General features: G+C 33.1%; 1 protein-coding gene across 1 annotated transcript; it reads right to left on the minus strand.

Moving 5' to 3' along the window:
• Positions 1–2,341: 2,341 nt before the first annotated feature.
• Positions 2,342–21,603, minus strand: LOC117905714 (receptor-like protein 7). Its single transcript, XM_034818599.1, has 4 exons — positions 21,364–21,603; positions 20,661–20,774; positions 17,608–17,762; positions 2,342–5,192 (listed from the first exon to the last, which is right to left on the minus strand). Exons 1-4 carry the CDS (start codon positions 21,601–21,603, stop codon positions 2,342–2,344), a joined length of 3,360 nt encoding a protein of 1,119 aa, XP_034674490.1.

The following is a 21,603-nucleotide window of genomic DNA, read 5'->3' on the forward strand; positions in this document are numbered from 1 at the left end:
AAATTTATTCTAAATAACATGTGTTGAAAACAAATTCTCTTAGAAAATGTCCAACAAGGCAAAGGATTCTCACTCTAAGTCTTAACAATTTTTTATTAAGGATTTTAGTACAAAATTAATATTGAGAAAAAGAAAAAAAAAACTAATACATTATAAGTAATTTTTTTAATAAGGTTTATGAGTTTCATTATAAAAGCATTATCAATAAAAATACACCCATTATATAATGTTAATTCATTAGCATATTGTATTAATATAAAGGATAAAACAACACTTCTAAGATTGTGTTGTAGCATATAATTATAACAATTACATATTGAACTTACCATATAATAACAAGTGAATTAAAAGTACGATGCATTACAATACTAATTAATTTCGATTAGCTTTAAAAATAATTGATACTAATTTTTTACTATAATATTTTTATTATATTTTGAAGTAAAACAATTCATGGAGTTATAATAATAATAAAAATGAAATTTTCTTTTTCTAATTATAGAAATTAAATAATAATTTTACAAATTATTATATTATATATTATTAGTATTATTGGAGGATAAGTTATACATATAATATTTTTATATTTGCAAAATAATAATAATTAATGAAACAATAATGTGTAAATTAATAATTATATATATTATTATTACTATTATTATTTGGTGGGTTTATATATAATAATTATTATTTTTTTAAAATAATAATAAATTGGAAAAGGAAAAAGTAGAGAAAAGTATAATAATTTTTATATACCGATCTGATCCAATAATCCCAACTCTCCTTCTAATTTTTCTTTAGCTCTCTCCTTTTTCAGTTTTTTATTCAATCAACTCAATTTCTAGCCAATGTCCCAACTCTTCTTCATAAATAATCTTGGAACATTGCAACATTATGAAATCACCCAGTCTCAAATCTATTATATTATAAATAAAATAAAAATAGTGAAGGATCAAAGATGATAAATTACTAAATTATAAATTAATAAATTGATAAAAATACTCAAAGATGATAATAGGTATTTAAGAATTATTTATGAAGGATTAGCAGGTATTTAAGAATTAGAATTTTGATCTTAAGATTAGTAGCTTCGATTAAGAATTAAATTCCTAGATTGGTATAAACCTAGATAAAGAGGATGACGGTTTATATTTTATTATTATTTTTAAGTAATAATATGTTTCATAATAATGAAATTATTTAAAATATAGGTATTACAAAATTAGTATATTTTGTGTAATAATAGAATATATAAGAATAATTATTAATTATTGTCGATATATTATTTATAAATAATTAATATTATAAATGAATTATTTTTATATATTATTTAAAAATAGTAACATTCATAGAAGTATAAATTATGTTAATGTGCATATTCATGCCATATAAAAATAAGTATTATTTTATATTAAATTGGATATTGATTAAAAATTTATTTTGGTCTCTATCTTGAATTTAATATTTTTAGTCGGTTTATCAAGTAATGTCAAAGTGACATGAGTTAGAAATGTATTAAATAAACTTTAAAGTTAAAATGTTAATTATTTGTTGTAAGAAGAACTAATGAATATAAATGTAAATTGGTTTTTATTTTTTAAAAATAAATAATTAAATTAATTCAAAGATAAAATTCTTTAATTAATATCTAATTTAATATAAAATAAACCATCTCTAAATTAATTTGATTAATTATTGTTAAAAATAAAAATTAATTTACACTTATATTCTTTGGTTTTTTTTTTTTTTTATGAAAAGTAATAAAAATGTTAATTTTTATAACTTATTTAATATGTTTCTTGCTTATTTCACATTCTTAAAATAATATTTTTAATTGGTTTAAGAAGTAATGTCAAAGTGAAATGAGTTAGAAAGGTATTAAATAAACTATAAAAATTAAAATTGTTATTTTTTATCATAAAAAACCAAAGAATATAAGTGTAAATTCGTTTTTATTTTTAAAAATAAATAATTAAATTAATTTAAAGATAGTATTCTTTTATTAAGATCTAATTAATATAAAATAATATTTATTTTTATATGGTTTGAATATATGCACTTACAAGAATTCTAACTTGAGAATAAAAATATAAATATTATTATTTATAAATAGGATATAAAAATAATTAATTTATAATATTATTATTATTTATAAATAATATATCCACAAGAGGCCCTAATGACTATTGTGCTATTAAGAAACAAGAAAAGTGCTCACTATTTCAAATTTATAAATAAGATTACACTTATATAATCACAATGTAGATTATTTGTTAACACGATAATGTAAAAAACAACTTATATTACATAGCAAATGATAATACAATGCAACTGGAATGACTTAGTTTCTTCTTGCTCTTCGCCTACGAGTGCTCCTTTTAGACCTTCTACTCTTATTGTGCAAATTCTCTTCAATAATACGGACAAACCATTCAGGTTTCCCAGTTAAGAAAATGAAACACCCAAGAGACAACCCGATTACCAATCCACATCCATATCCCATCAATGTGATTTTCCAATCAAATCCACTTTCAAACTCTGCATCCGCTTCTTTTGAAGGTTCTGGTGTTTCATTAGTTGTACATTTCTTCGACAATGGAAATCCACATAGCCCTGAGTTCCCGTTGTATGAATCATTTCCAAATGTCTCAAACTGATTTCCTCGAGGTATAAATCCAGTGAGATGGTTTTGAGAAAGATTCAAAACTTCAAGAAATGTTAAACTTGTCAATTCTTGAGGAATTCTCCCAATGAGCTTGTTTGAAGAGAGGTCCAATGATTCAAGCAACTTCAAATTCCCAAAAGATGATGGGATATGTCCAACAAGGTTGTTGTGAGACAAATTGAGCTCTCGAAGTGAATTAAGATTTCCAATAGACTCTGGAATCTCTCCTTGGAATTTATTGCTTGATAAATCAATTGTTGTGAAAGTATTCAAGATTTTCACAAGTTCAATCTCCAACCCCTTGATTGTCACCATTATGGAATCTTGATAATAATGGTCCCCCATATATTTTCTTGTCATCTTGCCTTCATCTACATTCATTATTGCTTTCAAACTTCTCAAATACATTTCAGGCAAGTCACCCTCGAAATCATTGCGAGCAAGATCAATGATTCTTAGGCTCATGAATGGGGATTTGATTTTGGAAAACCCTATATGACCATGGAAACTATTAGAGCGCAAAACAAGAACTTGCAACTTTGGAAGAGTTTCCAACCAATGGGGAAATGTATCATTTATCTTGTTATTTCCAAGGTCTAGAACTTCAAGTTCTCTACAAATGATCAAAGATCTGGGTACTAGGCCTTCCAATTGATTACCATTGAAGTCAAGATTCCTGATAACATTGCCCTTCAAAAATGTTTGAGGAATAGTGCCATGAAATCGATTCCCTTGTAAATTCAAAACAGAAAGATCTTTGCTAAAATTCCCCAAACAATGTGGAAGTCTGCCACTCAAATTGTTATTAGATAAATCAAGAATTCCGATGGAATGCACTTTGCAAATCGATGGTGAGATTTCTCCACTCAATTTGTTATTGGAGACTGCAAAGAAAAATGTAGAATATGGGGGAGTTGGAAGTGGTCCTTGCAGCAAGTTGGAATGAAGATCCAGAATTTGTATATTTTTCCATGGAAGCAACTCAAACCCACTTATCAAGTTATAGGAGAGATTCAAGGATTTCAATGTATCTTTTCCCATATTCCATGTCCATTTTCCACTTATCTTATTGTTTGAAAGGTCTAGACCCACAATGTTGGGTAAAATGGAGTTGGAACTACTAGAGGTGGTCAAGGAGAGCATGTTGTTTGAAAGATCAAGCCAAGCAAGATTTCTAAGTTTTACAAATGTGCTTGTCTCCAAAATGCCACTCAAGTTATTTGAAGAAAGATAAAGAGATCTAAGGTTTATAAGCTTAAATATTGAACTTGGAATTGACCCATATAACTGATTCATACTTAAATTAATTGCCTCCAATGAAGCAATTTGGATTTCACCAATATGACCAGTAAGTTTATTATGACTGAGACTTAAAGAAACTAATGATGGTAGAGTGTACAACCAAGATGGTATTGTCCCGTTGAACAAGTTATACCCTAAATTGACAAATGATAGACTTGAAAACCCATTTACATGAGAAAAAATGACACCTTCTAGCTGATTATTAGAGATGTCTAAGTACTTAAGGTTGGTAAGATTTCCAATTGATGGTGGAAGCTGACCACTGAAATTGTTACTAGAAAGGACTAATGAAATTAAATTTCTAAGGTTATTAAAAACATTTGGAATATTACCACTAAAATGATTCCCATTGAGGTACAAAGAAGTGATTTGTGTAAGGTTCTCTAATGAAGCAGGGATGGACCCTGAGAACTCACAAAAGGTGAGATCCAAAGTCTGTAAAGACTTTAGATTGCCAATTGAAGTAGGGATGGACCTTGACAATTTGCAATTGTGGAGATCCAAAGTCTGTAAAAACTTTAGATTGCCCATTGAAGCTGGAAGCTCTCCACTGAAATTTGTGTTTGATAAATCCAACTCCATAAGGGAATTGTTCTCACTGAATCGTGGGAAGTTTCCACTTAGATCACCATTTCCCCATAAGTCGAGAACCTCGAGTTTTGGAAGATGAATGCCATGGTCAGGGAATCTCCCATGTAATCCACACAAAGAGAGATCTAATGATATTAAAGAAGACTGATTTAGCAAGGAATCAGGAAAAACTGAAGAGATGGAAATACCTCCAAGGTGAAGCTTCTGCAACTTGGTTAAATTTTGAACCAGAGAATTGAAGCCATGCGAGGAAAATTTTGCTCCATAATTCCTAGACAAATCCAGTGAGACCAATGTGGAGAGGTGGGAGATTTCTGGTGCAATTTTTCCAGAAAATTCAGAGGAGGAGAGGTTGAGATGCGTCAAGGTTGAGAACCGGCCAAACCCATCCGAAATAGAGGACCCATTGAAGTCATTAAAAGCAAGGTTGAGCCTTCGCAGGTGAGGAAAGAGGAAGAGGGTACTATTGGAATGGATGGTGCCATAGAGCCAGCTACAACTAAGGTCCAGCCCAATTACATGGCCTGTCACCTTATCACATGTCACTCCATCCCATGAGCAGCAATCACTACCCTTCTTCCAAGACTCTGTTTTGGGATAAGCTGTGACACCATAGTAATCGCATCCCCAAAAACTGGAATTGTCAATAACGGAAAATGATTTCTTAAGTTGGAGTAGAGCAAGGGTTTGATGATGAGGGCATAGTTTGGTGGAATTAGAGAAAGAGAAAGAAGAGAAAAAGAGCTGAGAGCATGAGATGAAGAAAATAAAATAGAGGGGGAGTTTAGACATCATTCTTCCCAAAAGGAATTAGGAATTAAGAGAGGGAGGAGGGAGGTAAGATGAGAGAAATGGTGTCTGAGTATTCTCTTATTTATATGCAAATGATTCACTGTAACTTTAGCCCACTCTTCTTCACTATGGAAATTTCCAACTCAAATAGGGGAACAAAGAAGACTTTTCTTGTTAAACTTTCTCCTTACGGAAAAACCAAAATGATAACGTTGGTCTTTTGGTTTAAATTTTAATAATTTTTTTTCATAAAACAAATTTTAAATTTCATATCTCACATGTTAATCCTACCTAACAAACATAACCTAATTGTATAAAAAAAATTTCATAAATGATGACTATACATAAACAAAGAACATAAAAAGATAACATATGAATTATTTTAAGTTTCAAAAAGGATATTCAATCTTAATCAAGAACGAAAATATCAAGATATATCGGCATATCGTTGGTGAGCAATAAAAGAAAATGATAAAAAGAAATGAGAAAAATTTTCTTTTATTATCTTTCAAGAATTTTTTTTCTTATACTCTTTATTTTTCATAAAATAGGATACAAATTATTAGCTACTAAATATGAATTTAAGTTGAGTTTGATGACTTTTCTTAATCTTCATGAAATCACTTTAACAAATCTTAAGATGCTTTCATATTTCTAATAAATAAGAATAGGAATAGAAATAAATTAGAATATAAAAGAACGAATGAATCATAATTCTAATAAAGTTAGATTTTCACTAATCAAGTTGCGATAATAATGAAAAATTTGTTTGTAGCTTTCTCTAATTAACAAAGTTTCCATTCATAAACCAAATTTTCGTTAAGGGTCAAATTTTGACAAAGGGGTCATCCCTTCATTTCCTTCCAAATATCTTCCTTTTATTTTTATCTTTTGTTTTTGAGACCGACTAATTTTCCTTTAATTTCTCTTTTACTTTCTTCATTTTGTTCTCTTTCTTCTAAATTACGTGTCATACAATGAAAACTATATAAATTTTAAAATGAAACTATCACTTGTTTTACACTTCGTACATACACCATTTTTTCTTCAACATTTCTAGATCATTAATAGATTAAAATGATACTAATTTGTTTTGAAATTGACTAAGTAAAATATAGTTCAAAATAAATGATTTGATGAGGGTCATGAGACACGTCTCTTGACTTTTACTTCTATGAGTCAATAGAATGACGATACTATTTAGGAGTTTGCAACACGGTTATTCTAGAAGCATTTTTTAACATTTTTTTTTTAAATTCATAAATCATCCTCCAAAATCATCTATTGAGTCTTTGAAATAATTAACAAAAAAAGGAAAATTTACATCACAAGATTCTTTTCATATTAGCTTTATTATGGTCTTCTCCACTTCTTTTCATATTAGCTTTGCTTCACTCTCTAGGAGTTTACAACACGGTGCTTTTTAAAGTATATTTTAACAAAAAAAAAAAAAAAATCATAAATCATCCTCTGAAATTATATTGAGTGTTTGAAATGATTACAAAAAAAGGAAAATTTACATCATAAGATTCTTTTCATATTAACTTTATTATGGTCTTCTCCACTTCTTTTTATGTTAGCTTTACATCACTATCTAGGAGTTTACAACACGGTTCTTCCTAAATTATATTTTAACCAAAAAAAAAAATCATAAATCATCCTCTGAAATTATATTGAGTGTTTGGAATAATTAACAAAAAAGGGAAAATTTACATCATAAGATTCTTTTCATATTAGCTTTATTATGGTCTTCTCTACTTCTTTTCATATTAGCCTTGCATCACTCTCCAGGAGTTTACAACACGGTGCTTTTTAAAGTATATTTTAACAAAAAAAAAAAAAAATCATAAATCATCCTCTTAACAAAAAAGGGAAAATTTACATCACAAGATTCTTTTCATATTAACTTTATTATGGTCTTCTCCACTTCTTTTCATGTTAGCTTTACATCACTATCTAGGAGTTTACAACACGGTTCTTCCTAAATTATATTTTAACCAAAAAAAAAAAAAAAATCATAAATCATCCTCTCAAATTATATTGAGTGCTTGAAATAATTAACAAAAAAGGGAAAATTTATATCACAAGATTCTTTTCATATTAGCTTTATTATGGTCTTCTCCACTTCTTGTCATGTTAGTTTTACATCACTATCTAGGAGTTTACAACACGGTTATTCCTAGAGTATATTTTAACAAAAGAAATTAAGATGGAGTTTACTTTATGTTTAATATGTTTTTTATTCTAAAAATTATTTTGATAAGTTTAAAAATTGTGTTTACTTTTTAGAATTTTTAGAATGTTTTCAAATTAGAAAACTCTCCATAACCAATATTAGGGTTTTACACATTTTATTGAAAAGTTGTGGGCTTTGATGAACCCTAAGAGAAAATAATCTTTCATTAAAAGCAAAAACTATAATAATTCATCAAAAGTTTTAGCCTCCATCTCTTATACTTTTAAAGATTTGTCTTGAAAGTATAGTCAATTTTAATAAAGATTAGAGATTTTGCCATAAAATATTGATAAGGGCTTTCAAAAATCCACTAAGGAGTACAAAAAAGTGCTACATAGGTGCATTGGATCAAATAAAACTATATATTGGCTTAGGTTATTTTATTAAAAAGGTAATTGAAAACCCCAATTTGGTAATTTAACCCTCTATCTTTTTTGGCCTTATATTAACAAAAATGCATTTACTTTTTTCTTGTAAAAATAATTCATTCTTTTAAAATTATATGTAAATACTTGAAATGGTAAAAGACATTTATGTCAAAAATAGGTTATTTTTCCCTTTTTTTCATTTCTTTTGAATTTAATAATAACTAATGGTGAAATAAAGTAATTTCACTTCTAAGTTTTTTTTTTAATAGAATTTTTTGTTGGATTGTGAAACTTGAATCAATATTGTTACACTTTACTTAGAATATTGAGTTTACCCTTATTACATATTTAACCATTTTATATTTAGGGTTTTGCTTTTTAGAGCGTGTAATGTATTTTGTGGATGTAGGAATCCCATTAATAATTGAATCATGTTAAAAATCTTGTTTTTTTCTTTATTTTCTACTCGTGTGTATATGTGGTTTGATTAATATTTTCACTAGTATTACTAAATATTATATAAATTAATTGTGTAAAAGTTGAAAAATAAAACCGACTTTTGGATAAAGAAAGTATTAAAATAATTAAAAATAAAACAAAAATAAATTCAATTTGAGTTTTTTGTTTTAGCACAAATAAAAATAAAATTTTAATTCAAATTATTTAAAAATTCATATATTTTCAAATTTCAATTTTTGTGAGAGATAAAATGAAACAGAAATAAATTTTAAGAAGCATGTGAAAAGAAACTACTAATTAAAAACTTATTTATTGTTATCAACTTTTTATTTATTTATTTATGTTTCTTCTCCAGTACTTTGAAAATTTCCAAAATCCTAATCAAAATCCTTATAATTTTTTTTTTATCTGATTTGATTGTCTATAAATAAAAAAAAAAGTTGAATACATAAAGCTTGTTTGGCTTGGTTTTAAAAAAATTTAACATCATTTGGTCGTTGTTCTCTGAAAATAATAAACAAAGTGAAATAAAAAACAATTTTTAAAGAACAAGTAGAAGTTGTTTTCACTAATTTTTAAAAACAAAAAGAAAATATAGACTTGTTTGACCATATTTAAATAAAAAAAAACAAAAAAAAAAAACAAGTTTTTAAAAACTGTACATATAAAGATATGAACATTTTACAATTTTTTCTTTCTTTTTCTCTTAGTGGTCCATTGTATGAATGAAAGTTTTCCAAGTCGTCCATAATTTCCAAGTCTTCTATCATTTTCTATCGATCATTGCTTTTTGACCTCCTCATATTTTTATGATCTTGTCCTCCATTCACGCCATCATACTGATGGACTAGAGATATCATTATTATATTCTTTTATTCCCATTATTGTAAAATAGATATTTTAAATTTTATTTTTCATTTTTTGAATTTAATAATATCTAGTAGCAAAATAAAGTAATTTCAATCCTAAAAATGTGTGTTTATAGGATATTTGCTATTATTACTAATCATAGATAACAAAACTGTTGATTGTATTAATTGTATACAAGTTTAAAAAATAAAATTGACCTTTGGATCAAAGAAAATATTAAAATGATTAAAACTAAAATAAAAATAAATTCAATGATTTAAACACAAATAAAAATGTAATTCAAATTATTTGAAGTTCATATATTTTCAAAAATAAAAATAAAAATTGTGAAAGATGGAGAGGAAAATAAACAAAATTTAAAAAGTATGTGGAAAAAACAAACTACTGATCATAAACTTATTCCTTTTTATTAGTTTTCTTTAACAAAAAAAAAAAAAAAAAAATTCTCTCCTCTACTACCCGCCATGGTAGCCTAATGGGGCAGTTAACACCCCTCGAAGGTTCAAGTCCCATAGAGAGTCCCTAACAGAGTTGGTTGTCGGTTGTTATGATTTTTGAGCTAGTTTTTCTGACACTGGTACGAGCATTCTACTCGATGGTGACTTATGACATGGGTGGCTCAATCCTATCCACTATTAGAGTAGTTGAGATTCGCTTAGACCCGAAGAGCATTTGTCATACATATCTTTGATATTGCTCCTGTTGGACTTAGAATATACAAGTCCAAGATCTGGCCCACTCTGCTGGGATTTGAGCATAAGGAGACTATTAAGAGGATTTGTGAACTATCAGATGCCTATGGGATGGGATGGGCAAGCCATCAGCACAAAACTTGACAGTCATCAATCGAGTGCTACATCATATATTGCGCTTCATTTTCCTACCACAAGGTAGACATCGAGATGAAGTCTCCTATTACGAGACATTCCTTATAGATTCCATTTTGATTGGGAGACGGATCTATTTGGGATATCTGATGATGATGCACATGATTGCATGTTGTGAGAGCACCACTCAAGCACTCCCCTATGACTGCTTCTTTTCCCGAGTATTCAAGGATGTTGGCATTAACCTTAGTAGAGAAACAGACTTTGAGGCTCCCAGTACATATGATGATCAATCCATGGGGCGGATGAAATTTGAGAAGACTCCAAATTATTCTTGGATCAGAAAAGCAGAGAGAGCACAACCATAAGGACAGGGACAGGGATAGGCACACCTTAGAGTTGAGAAGGAGGTAGAGATTAGGGAGATGCAGGATAGACTATCTTCAAATTGATGAATGATAGTTTTTCATTCATCCTTTCATTCGTTCATGTACGGAGTATATATAGAGGGTAATTACCATTCTAAGAATGGGAAAGAATGATACAAGGAAAGAATAATATAAGAAAATAACAACTAATATCTTAATATCTCAACTTTCCTAATATCTCAATATTCTTAATATCTCAATACTGAATGACATAAGGAAAGAATGATATAAGGAAAGCATTCCTAATATCTTAACACTCCCCCTCAAGTTGGTGCATAGATGTCACACATGCCCAACTTGTCTAAAAATTTTGAGAATACTTGACTTGAGACAGCTTTGGTGAGGATATCGACCAATTGATCTTCTGATCGAATCTTAGGCAATTCCACAATCTTATCATCCAACTTTTCCTTAATGAAGAATCTATCTACCTTGACATACTTTGTACAATCATGTTGTACTGGATTATGAGCAATGTCACATGCGGCTTTATTGTCACAAAACAATCGGATTGGTTGCCTAGATAGGTAACCTAAATCCTGTAAGAGGAGTCTTAACCATAATGCCTCACAAAGTCCTAGAGCCATACCTCTAAATTCCGCTTCTGTACTTGAATGAGCGACGACATTCTACTTCATACTTTTCCATGTCACAAGATTACCACCTACAAAGGTAAAGTAACTAGATGTAGATGCCTATCATCCACTGCACTGGCCCAATCAGCATCAATATATATTTTTATACTCTGATGATCAACATTTTTAGCGAACAAAACTCCCTTCCTAGGAGCATTCTTCAAATACCTCAAAATACGCATGACTGTATTCATATATTGCTCTCCAGGACTATGCATGTATTGACTCACTACATTTAATGTATAAGCAAGATCTGGTCTTGTATGAGCTAAGTACATTAGTCTCCCCACAAGTCTCTGGTATCTTCCCTTATCGGTTGATACTTAATTAGACTCAACACACAATTTCAGACATTCTTCTATTGGTGTATTAACAGGTTGACATCCCGACATTCCAGTCTCCTGTAAAAGATCTAAAGCATACTTTTATTTTGAAAAATAAAAGTATTTCAGAGGACCTAGATCTTTTATTTTGAATTCTCTAGATAGATAATTTTACAGAGCTTTTCTTTCTTCAGGATCATTTCCTGTAACTACCATGTCATCCACATATACGATGAGTGCCGTAATTTTACCATGTTGCTTTTTCAGGAACAAAGTGTGATCTGAATTACTTTAACGATAGCCAAAAACTCTCATTGACTTTGTGAACCTTTCAAACCATGCTCTCGGGGATTGCTTCAACCCATATAATGACTTCTTCAATTTGCACACCTTCTGACATTGCTTTTCTGACACCATGCATCCTGGTGGAAGATGCATATATACTTCTTCAGATAACTCGCCATGCAGAAAGGCGCATTTCACATCGAACTGTTGTAATGGCCAATCTAGGTTTGCAACTAAAGACAGTAATACTCGAACTGTGTTGATCTTAGCTACAAGTGCAAATGTCTCTGTGTAGTTAATTCCATAAGTTTGAGTGTACCCTTTTGCTACCAATCTTGCTTTAAATTGTTCAATACTACCATCTTCCTTGTACTTCACAGTATAGATCCAACGACACCTAACTGGCTTCTTTCCTGGTGGACATTCTACGAGTTCTCATGTTTCATTCTTCTGCAATGATTTCATCTCTTCATTCATGGCTGCTTTCCACCTTGGATCAGCTAAGTCTTCCTGCACACTTTTAGGAATAGTTACAGTAGATAATACAAATGACTTATTTGATTCAGACAAATGATGGTTAGACATATAGTTGCTCATGGGATATTTGACTTTGGTAGACAATTCAGGTTCATATGTGGGTTTAGGAATACCTCTATTATGATGGTGTGGTAACCGTTTCATGAATGGATTGGGTTCCAAATTAAGAACATCCTCAACAGATGACGATTGGTTTGGTATTTCAGTGAAGACATCTTCGGACCCAAATTATTGACCACTCATATCCAACTCACCCGCTTCCTGGTTCACTAGTTCAGATTGTCCAAATTCCTCATCCTCAGAGATATGATAATCATAATCGAGAGTCTAAATTTCCTTATGGTACTCCCCCTGAAGTTCAGAATCAGATGAAAAATACATCGAATCTTCATAAAACACCACATCCATTGTAATAAACATTTGTCGAGTTGAAGGATGGTAACATCGATATCATTTTTTGTGCAATGCATATCCAACAAACACACATTGCAATGCATGGGAAGTTAACTTGGTGCGTTGATGTTTGTGTAGATGCACAAATACCACGCAACAAAAAACACAAGGAGGTAGATTTGGGACGGTTGGGGCAACTATGACATTAGTAAGAGCTTGGAAAGGTGTTTGGAAGTTAATTGAGCTGGAAGGTACCCGGATGATCAAGTATGCGGCAGATGTGATTGCTTCTCCCCAATAAGATATCAGTATTTTTGCTGCTATCAAGGAAGCTCGAACAACCTCTAACAAGTGCTGATTTTTCCGTTCAACGACTCCATTTTCTGGGGTGTATTGGAACAAGTAGTTTGATGAATGATGCCATGTACTTCCAAATACTTTTGAAGATCATAACTCTGATATTCTCCACCATTATCACTACGTAGAACCCGAACCTTTGCATTGTACTGAGTTTCAATCATTTTATGAAAATTTTGAAACAACAAGTTCACTTCATCTTTGGTTTTCATCAAGCATAACCATGTCATTCTGTATAATCATCAATAAAAGTAACAAACCAATGCGAACCACTCAAAGTTGGGACTTTGGATGGGCCCCAAACATCAGAATGTATAACCATAAAAGGAGACGGACTTTTATTCAAAATTAATATAAAAGAAGCACGATGGCTTTTAGCCAATTCACAAATATCACAACGAAAACCAAAAATATCACTCTTTGCAAACAAACTAGGAAACAATTTTTTTAAATAACCAAAGGAAGCATGTCCCAGACGTCGATGCCACAACCAAATTTCAGACTTTTTCTTATCACCCTCAGATCCATTTGCCATCAAGGCTTGTCGCAAATTATTTGAATCCTTTGACTGCAAGTCCAAATAATAGAGTTTTCCCCGCTTAATACCACAACCAATCGTCTGTCTTGTTTGGATGTCCTTAAAAACACAAAATTCAGGCCAAAAAATGACAATACAAGATAAGACTGCAGTGATTTGAGAAACTGAAAAAAGATTGTAATTTAAGGATGGAACAACTAAAATAGAATTCAAATTCAAAGTATCAGTAAAAGTTAAGGATCTTTCCCCAATGACTGGAGTTGTGTTACCATTGGCTATGGAAACAATTTTTTATGAGAAATATCTAAAGGATGAGACCTGTCTAGAATAAAAAATCATATGATCTGTAGCACCAGAATCAATTATCCATGCATTATTAATAACAAGTGTAGAAGTATTTAAAAACTTACCACCATAATCTGTAGCGGCTACCAATGCAGAGGCTTTCTCATCAACATTAGCTTCTATTTTTATTTCGGCAACAATTGCAGTTGAGGTTTTCTTGGAATCCTTCTTTCGTTGATCACGATTGTGATTCCACCAGTCTGGATTTCCCACAATTTCATAGCAATGACTCTTGGTATGACCAGTCTTATTGCAATGAGTGCATTTGAAGGTTGACTTATCAATATTAGGGTTTGTCTTAGGATGGTTGGTCTTGGATTGGTCCTGCCAATTTCGGGTTGATTGTTGTCAGACTACCATAGCTGAGGTGTCAGGGTTGTCAGATTCTGCTTTCATACTAGCATGACGCACTGCCTCTCGTCGAATCAGTGCATAGCATTCTTCCAAATCGGGAAGAGGATCTTTGCGTAGAATCTCTCCTCGAACTTGCTCAAAGTCACCACCCGATCCAGCAAGAAAGATGTGCACCCGTTGTCATTCAATGGATTTCTGGTATGCTGCAATGTCCTTAGGGTCTTTCATGACTACCTTATCCCGATGATCCAATTCGCAAAAAAATTCAGTTAACTCTCTATAATATTCAGAAAGAGACCTGTCGTTTTGTTTGGCAATGAAGGCTTTTTGATTCAAAGTGAAAACTTGTAATTCATCACTTCCATCATAGAAGGCCTTTGATGATGCACTCCAAATTTCTTGAGCGGTGGGTAAGCGTAAGTAACGCTTCATAATTTCTGGACTTATGGACATTAACAATCATTTCTTCACTTTTTGATTCTCAGCATACCATTTTTCATATCTATCTTCTGACTCTTTTGGTAGATTTGTCTTACCTCGAATGTAGGAAAGTTTTTCCCGTTCGACAATATGCATCTCCACGAGTTGTGACCAAATGTCATAGTTTGATTCAGTCAAAATAATTCCTGGATTGAAAGTACCTTCAGATTGAAAAACAATAGTATTTTTTTCACTCATTTTTTTTTTCTCTCTCAAAGGATGGATGATGGTTGGTCTTACCGACAAAATATCCAGGATTTCAGTTCCATGGGTCTGATACCATCTTCAAATTGATGAATGGTAGTTTTTCATTCATCATTTCATTCGTTCATGTACAGAGTATATATAGAGGGTAATCACCATTCTAAGAATGGGAAAGAATGATACAAGGAAAGAATAATATAAGGAAATAACAACTAATATCCTAATATCTCAACTTTCCTAATATCTCAATATTCTTAATATCTCAATACTGAATGACATAAGGAAAGAATGATATAAGGAAAACATTCCTAATATCTCAACAAAGTAAACCTTGAGGGTGGACTAGACCCTCAGAATGGCCACTAGTAAAGAGGGCCCGAGCTTGATATTCCCCCAATTCAAATAGAGATTCCTTCATAAATAGGGGGTGTTCAGTTTGAGTCACCTTCTTTGAGCTGATGATGACTAAACCGGCTTTTACAAAGGGACCATCTACTCAAACATCATACACTGAGCCCACCTATACTGAGATACCACAGTCTCAGGCACCTCCTACTCCTGACCATGCTCCTTAGATGGATTTATCCGCTCAAATTAAATCCCTTGGTACTTTCATGGAGGAGCTTATAGTGGTTAGTGACACATGATTTTATTCTATGGAGGATAAGATGGACCAATATCAGATTAGGTTCACTTATCAGTTTGAGTATCTCTAACAGAGGATTTATCATATTGAGGATTACATTGTGCGTCAGCATGATGAGATGATGGCATACTTGCATTCCATATTTCCACCTCCACCTTCTTAGCCTTGATTCGTTGGATACCCCCCCCCCCCTCCTGTTTTTTTTTTATGTTGCCAAATGGGAAGATATTTTAGGATCTAAGAGGCTAGATATAGGAGACATGCATATCATTTTTTTTTGTTTGGATCATATATTGCTTATCTTTAGTTACTTTAGCTTATTGGACATATGATGTACTAACTGATACATTTGACATTATATATGATATGCGTATATATTTGATGAGTTACATTGTTTCTTGTTGCAATACTATCCAACATGTCTTGATCATCTTATTTTTAATTCTTAAAATATTGATTGTTGATCCATGATTAGTTTTGAGGGAGAGATTCTTTTCCTCTTAGATAACCAAGGTTTGTCATCATAAAAAAAAAGGAGATTGTTAGCCCAAGGGTTCTCCTAATCGTTTTTTATTTTATGATAACAAACTATGATTAAGTGGCTAATTGGTTTTAATTATAAAAAATTTCAACTATTAATTTGGAAATTCATTAAAGGACCCAATGGATGCATGATCAAGACATTTGGAAGACCTTTAATCATAGGAAACATACGTAAGATGAATGTATGAGTTCACTTAAGATTTTTATATCTTTTCATGCATCTTTAAAAACTTGGTTTATGCATTAAAGTTACATTTCTATCAAAACCCGAGTTTTATCAAATGAACCTTAGGAAAATCTGTAGACAAGCATTTTTTACATGCGTCCCCACTCAATGGCAAAACTCATTTTTGTTGGTGAAAAATTAGTTTTGGAAAAGCTGGAGTCACCACTTATTTTATTTTATTTTTAAAAGGAAAATAAAACAAGAAAGAAAAACCCTAAAGAAGTAACTCCATGATTTTGGAAAAGCATGACTTTGAAAAAACTCGAGTCTAGGTCCAGGAATCAGGTTATTTATTGGGAAGGTACCTCAAAGAGGTAGCACCCCTCTAAGCCCTAAAAAGGCCTCTAACGGCTAAGTCGAGGAAAATGTGACAATTAATCAATTGATTGACGGTACCTAGGTAGACTAAGATGATTTCAAGATTCTATTAATACTAGCATGTCAAATAGGAAATCAAATTACAATCATAAAGCAGAGTTATGGTGTGTACTTGGACTGCTTCTTAAGCGCAATCATAAGACAATCAAAGTTAATTTGAATAGTATATCACTCCACATGCATTTTATTAGTATCAAATAAGTGTCAAGGTAATCAAGGACATCATTCAAACATGGATTTAGCTATGATAACATGTATTTTCATAGAATTTTGGAATTGGGAGATAGAGAGCATACTTAGATAGCAAGTTGAGCGCTTTAATGGGAAACAAGGTTAGCTCAACAATAAGTACAAAATAAATTCATGTATATCATCAAGGAGAATTAAATATCAAGCGAATATCGAGCAATCATCTCATTTGAATCATAATCAAAGGAGAAATCAAGGATGTTGGGCTCCTACCAAGTCCCATTTTACTTTTGCATGAATTGATGTCATGAGTTTCATTGTTTAGAACCATGAAGTTTGTTCATGCTTATTGAAATTTAAGAAAACCAGTTGAAAATTAAAGAAAATAATGAAAATGCATGGCAGAAGGAAAACGATAGCAAGTTTATTGAAATCAAGATTTTAAAGACCCAAAAGGAAAATCCTACAAAAAAAAAAAAAAAAAAAAAGAATTATTTCCGTGAAAGGGATTTTGAAGATTTGATTTAAAATGTAAGATCATAGGAAAGCATCAAGAGAGGAAAAAGGGATAGAAGAGATGGTGATTTGCACATTTAAAGGAGAAAAGGATGACAACTTATGTACTCAGAAAGACACCCTGTATCGGAAGTGCAAAATAGCACACGAAGATGGTGTGCTGCCTGTGCATCAATCTTGAACCCAACTGGATTTGAAACCCGAGACCATGTTGCTACTGCATACTGACTGGAAAGCCATTGGACTATGCTGCTGAGCTTATCCTGCCTAATTGCCTGTTTGGAGCATCTGAAAGGAAATGACTTCAGCCAATATGTTTAGAGTAGAGGAGATGCCATTTATGAGCCTGAATGTTGTGGTGTTTGTTGCCCAAGTAGCTAAGGAGTTAATTGTCCGTTTGGTTACAGGAGTTCAAAGCACAGCGGTGACGATTTCAAAAATGTTCAACTGCACTTATACTTTTTGTCTAGCATCAAACTCTTAACATCCATACACTCCAAAATGTGGCATGCTTCCTCTTCTGTAGCTGGATTTGCATGCATTCTGAACCTTGAGGAGGTTCCATTAAGTGTGGTCCAAGCCTTCTATTATTTCGCGAACATGAGATATTAGGAAATAAGAAGCAAGCACCGAGCTTTGGAAATTCAAGAACCATTCTAGTGGATTTGTAGTATTTGAAGATCATCAAAAGCACAAATATAACGGACAGAAACTAGTCATTTCAACTCTTTAGTAAGTCCAAGCTCGTGGTTTTGATCTCCTGTTACTCCATCGCCAATCATCCCGTCTTTAGTTTCAAACTCATTCATTGACTGCGAATTTTACTTTCTTCATGGGTTTAGAGCTCATCAGTTGCGAATCAGCAATATGAAATAGGACTTGGAAGTTGACAGTCACAAGAACCTGGTTTTCTTTTCCCAAAACAGTCTCCTTCTATTTAAAAATTGCACCCCTCGTTTTCCGAAGACCATACCCATGTGCTCAGCTGTTTGGATTTGTTCAAGCATAGAGGGTTTATTATCGAAAGCAATATGACCATAAGCTTCATCAAAAGCCAAGCTTTGTCACCATTTCTGCAGCCCTCTTTGATACTTAATTTCCAAGAATTTACAGTCCCAAACACAACTAGGGTGCTCATAAACTCCAACCCCCCAAATTAAAATAATTTGCACTGTCATTGACAATGATTTTATATGCATGTGAATCAACGGAACAGACAATGAAAATGTGACCTGCCACCTCTATTAATATTTCTCCGGTTAGTGCCCATAACCCCATGTTTCTACTACTGCTGCTGCTCTATCTTCTTCCTTAAAACGCCTCCCATTTTCTTCGTATTGCCTTCAAGGGTCTCATAGGTATAGGAAATCAGTTTGTATGTGTAGGATCATCTTGTCCCGTAGTGACATACTAACGGAGAAAGCTTGCCAACTCGATATTGCGCAATGAATGTTGCCATTTTTAATCCCGACTATTTCACGAACAGCCACAGAAGTGGCACTGGTCAGTTTGGCTTTCATAAACATCATAAAGCACAGCATTGGTCAGGAACTGGGCATATAGCGCCTGAGGTTTGATGAAATGCATGTAATTGCATCAAGCTGCTCTACAAAGAACGAGTTTTGTCTTAACGACCATTCCACTCCACTTCATTTGCCCATGGATTTCAAACCTAAACAAGCTTACTGCCATCTACCTCTTACTTGCGATAATGAATGTGCAGGCCTTTGCACGACGCCAATAGAAGGAACATCCATGTAGGAACACAAGGGAACGTCAAACTGATCTTCGAAAAAACAAACGTGGAGATATATACCATGCACCTTGGTGAAAAGCTGTAGAAGGACTAATACTGCTTAACCCAGTAAGAAAGTTCACATGAGACATTTCGACGAGGAGCGCTAAGGATTGACCAATCCCTCTAGCAGCTCCAAGAGTGACCATTTTGAAAGATGAAACATGAGGCTGGAAACGAGTGATGGAGTCATGGTTTTGCATTATAGCTTTTAGATACAAATAAATCATCAAAACCCGATGAAGCCCTTATAATGTCTAAATACTTTTGCTGACAGAAACGTAAGCAGCCTTGCTTTTATGAAATATGGGGTTCCACGGCTTCAACTAGTAGAGAGAGATCTGCTTCTTCCAATTCAGGTTTGCCCTATAAGGCCTGCTCGAGGTCTTCTCCTAGTCTTTGCCCCCACTCTTCGAACCAAAACTCGAGAATCTGGACCATTCCATTGTGGATAATTCCAGTTTTTGGTGTCAAAATCTGTAATTTTCGGGTTGATATCTCATTCACTAGGATAGAGAATAGTTTCTTTAGAGCTAGAAGATTACCAATTGTTAATCCATTCGCATAAAATCAATCAAATCTTTGAACGGAAACTAGCATAGTGATGCTTGTCCTCTGCATGGGACCAGAAGGCTGTGAATTTTCTGAAGGAACTCGGAATGACTTCACACATGCAGTAGCCTCTGCTGGAACTTTGATACTAATGCTGGGGAAGCTTCTAAATCATATTCAAAGTCACTATCATCATCCCACGGCTGAGTTTGATACTATTGAAGTTCCATTACCACTTAAAGTGGTCTCCGATTCATCGAAGAACCCCAATCCCCCGTTTATCACAAACGTCAAGAATCCATATTCCTATCGGCCATGTGAGAAACCAACAACTTGGTTTCGCCTTTCATGGTGAATCGATCAATCTCATTTACCCACTGAAACGCAACAATCCACATGATAAATTACAAGGGCACTTAAAAGATGGTCATGCAAGAGTGAGACCTGGGGTGCAATCTGGAGTGGGCCATGCATCTTCAAGTGGTAGGGGGTCCCACCTACCTTCTGATTCCAAGGGCTCCAGAATATGGACTCCATTGTCGGTCAATCCCACTGCAAACCGATTAAGTTCAAATGGATGGGGTTTCCGTCTTCAAAGCTTAGGAAGGTTGACTGGCTGTCACTAGGAATATGTGGCATCTGGGGTTGAACTACTTGACCCTCGGGGAGCTCAGTGTTTAATGTTTTCTAGTCTTGATGCTTCATGTCAAGGGTTCATCTCAAGTCATGGAAAGGCATTCCTTCTTCATACTTGATGAGGATTGATGGCTTGAAGCATGCTGATGCATCTTATCATATAGATATAGGGTTATGGCATATGACACACCATTCTGAAGCAAGCGTTATGATCTAGAAAAATGCATCTGTCAATTGGACCACTTCCTGCGGTATTCACAAGTGCTTGAGAACTCCCAGAAACGATGGCGGCCTCTGAATCTATCTAACCCCAAACAACCCATTGTATACAATCTTTATAAAGTTTCCACATTTCTAGAAATACTCATGCCATTATGGTCTCCGTGGCCCGAAGAGAGACGAGAAATATAGATGTTGAAGCATAGAAAAATAATCCAAGAAAAACAGAGGAAGGAAGACAAAGGATGGGCAAACAGACAAGCCGCATTCCACTATTTTGTCAAAAGGCTTGAAAACAGGTGGGGGATATCAGAGAGCAAGAGCTAGCACAACTCTTAGATACTAGTATCAGCGATAATTATATGCATCACCCATTAACAGTAGAGATTTTTTTTTTTTAAAAAAACTACACTTCAAGCCAGGACAGAGCATGCACATATTTAAAACCATTCCACAGAAGAAACAATCAGCCTTAAATATTCACAACAATCAACAAGATAACACCAGAATCTGTAAAAATGGATGATGTTGAATCATATAGAGATGAGAAGATACTAATTTCATTTGACCATACCTGGAGAAATTCTTCTCAAGAAATATTGTTTGGCTTCAAGCGAGCTTTGTCCCCCTCTAAAGATCCCCCTAACGAGCTCTCTCCTTTTCTTTGACCAGACCTGATGGCCCAGATGAACTCCTCCTCTTTCTGCTTCCTTCTTTCCTCCTCTTTTCGATGCGTGCTGAAAGTCCCTGCTTTGAAAACTTCTCCCCCCTTCCAAAACACCAGCCTGTGTTTTTATGGCAATTGGCAGCCGTCCCTCCTGAGGAGTCCTCTTCTCTCCGAATTCTATGTCTCCTCCACCAGAAAAATTCTTTCTGAATTTCAAAAAGAGCCTTTCACCCCATGAGTCCCACAT

The sequence above is a fragment of the Vitis riparia genome, chromosome 18 (assembly GCF_004353265.1).
Source record: "Vitis riparia cultivar Riparia Gloire de Montpellier isolate 1030 chromosome 18, EGFV_Vit.rip_1.0, whole genome shotgun sequence".
Lineage (NCBI taxonomy): Eukaryota > Viridiplantae > Streptophyta > Magnoliopsida > Vitales > Vitaceae > Vitis > Vitis riparia.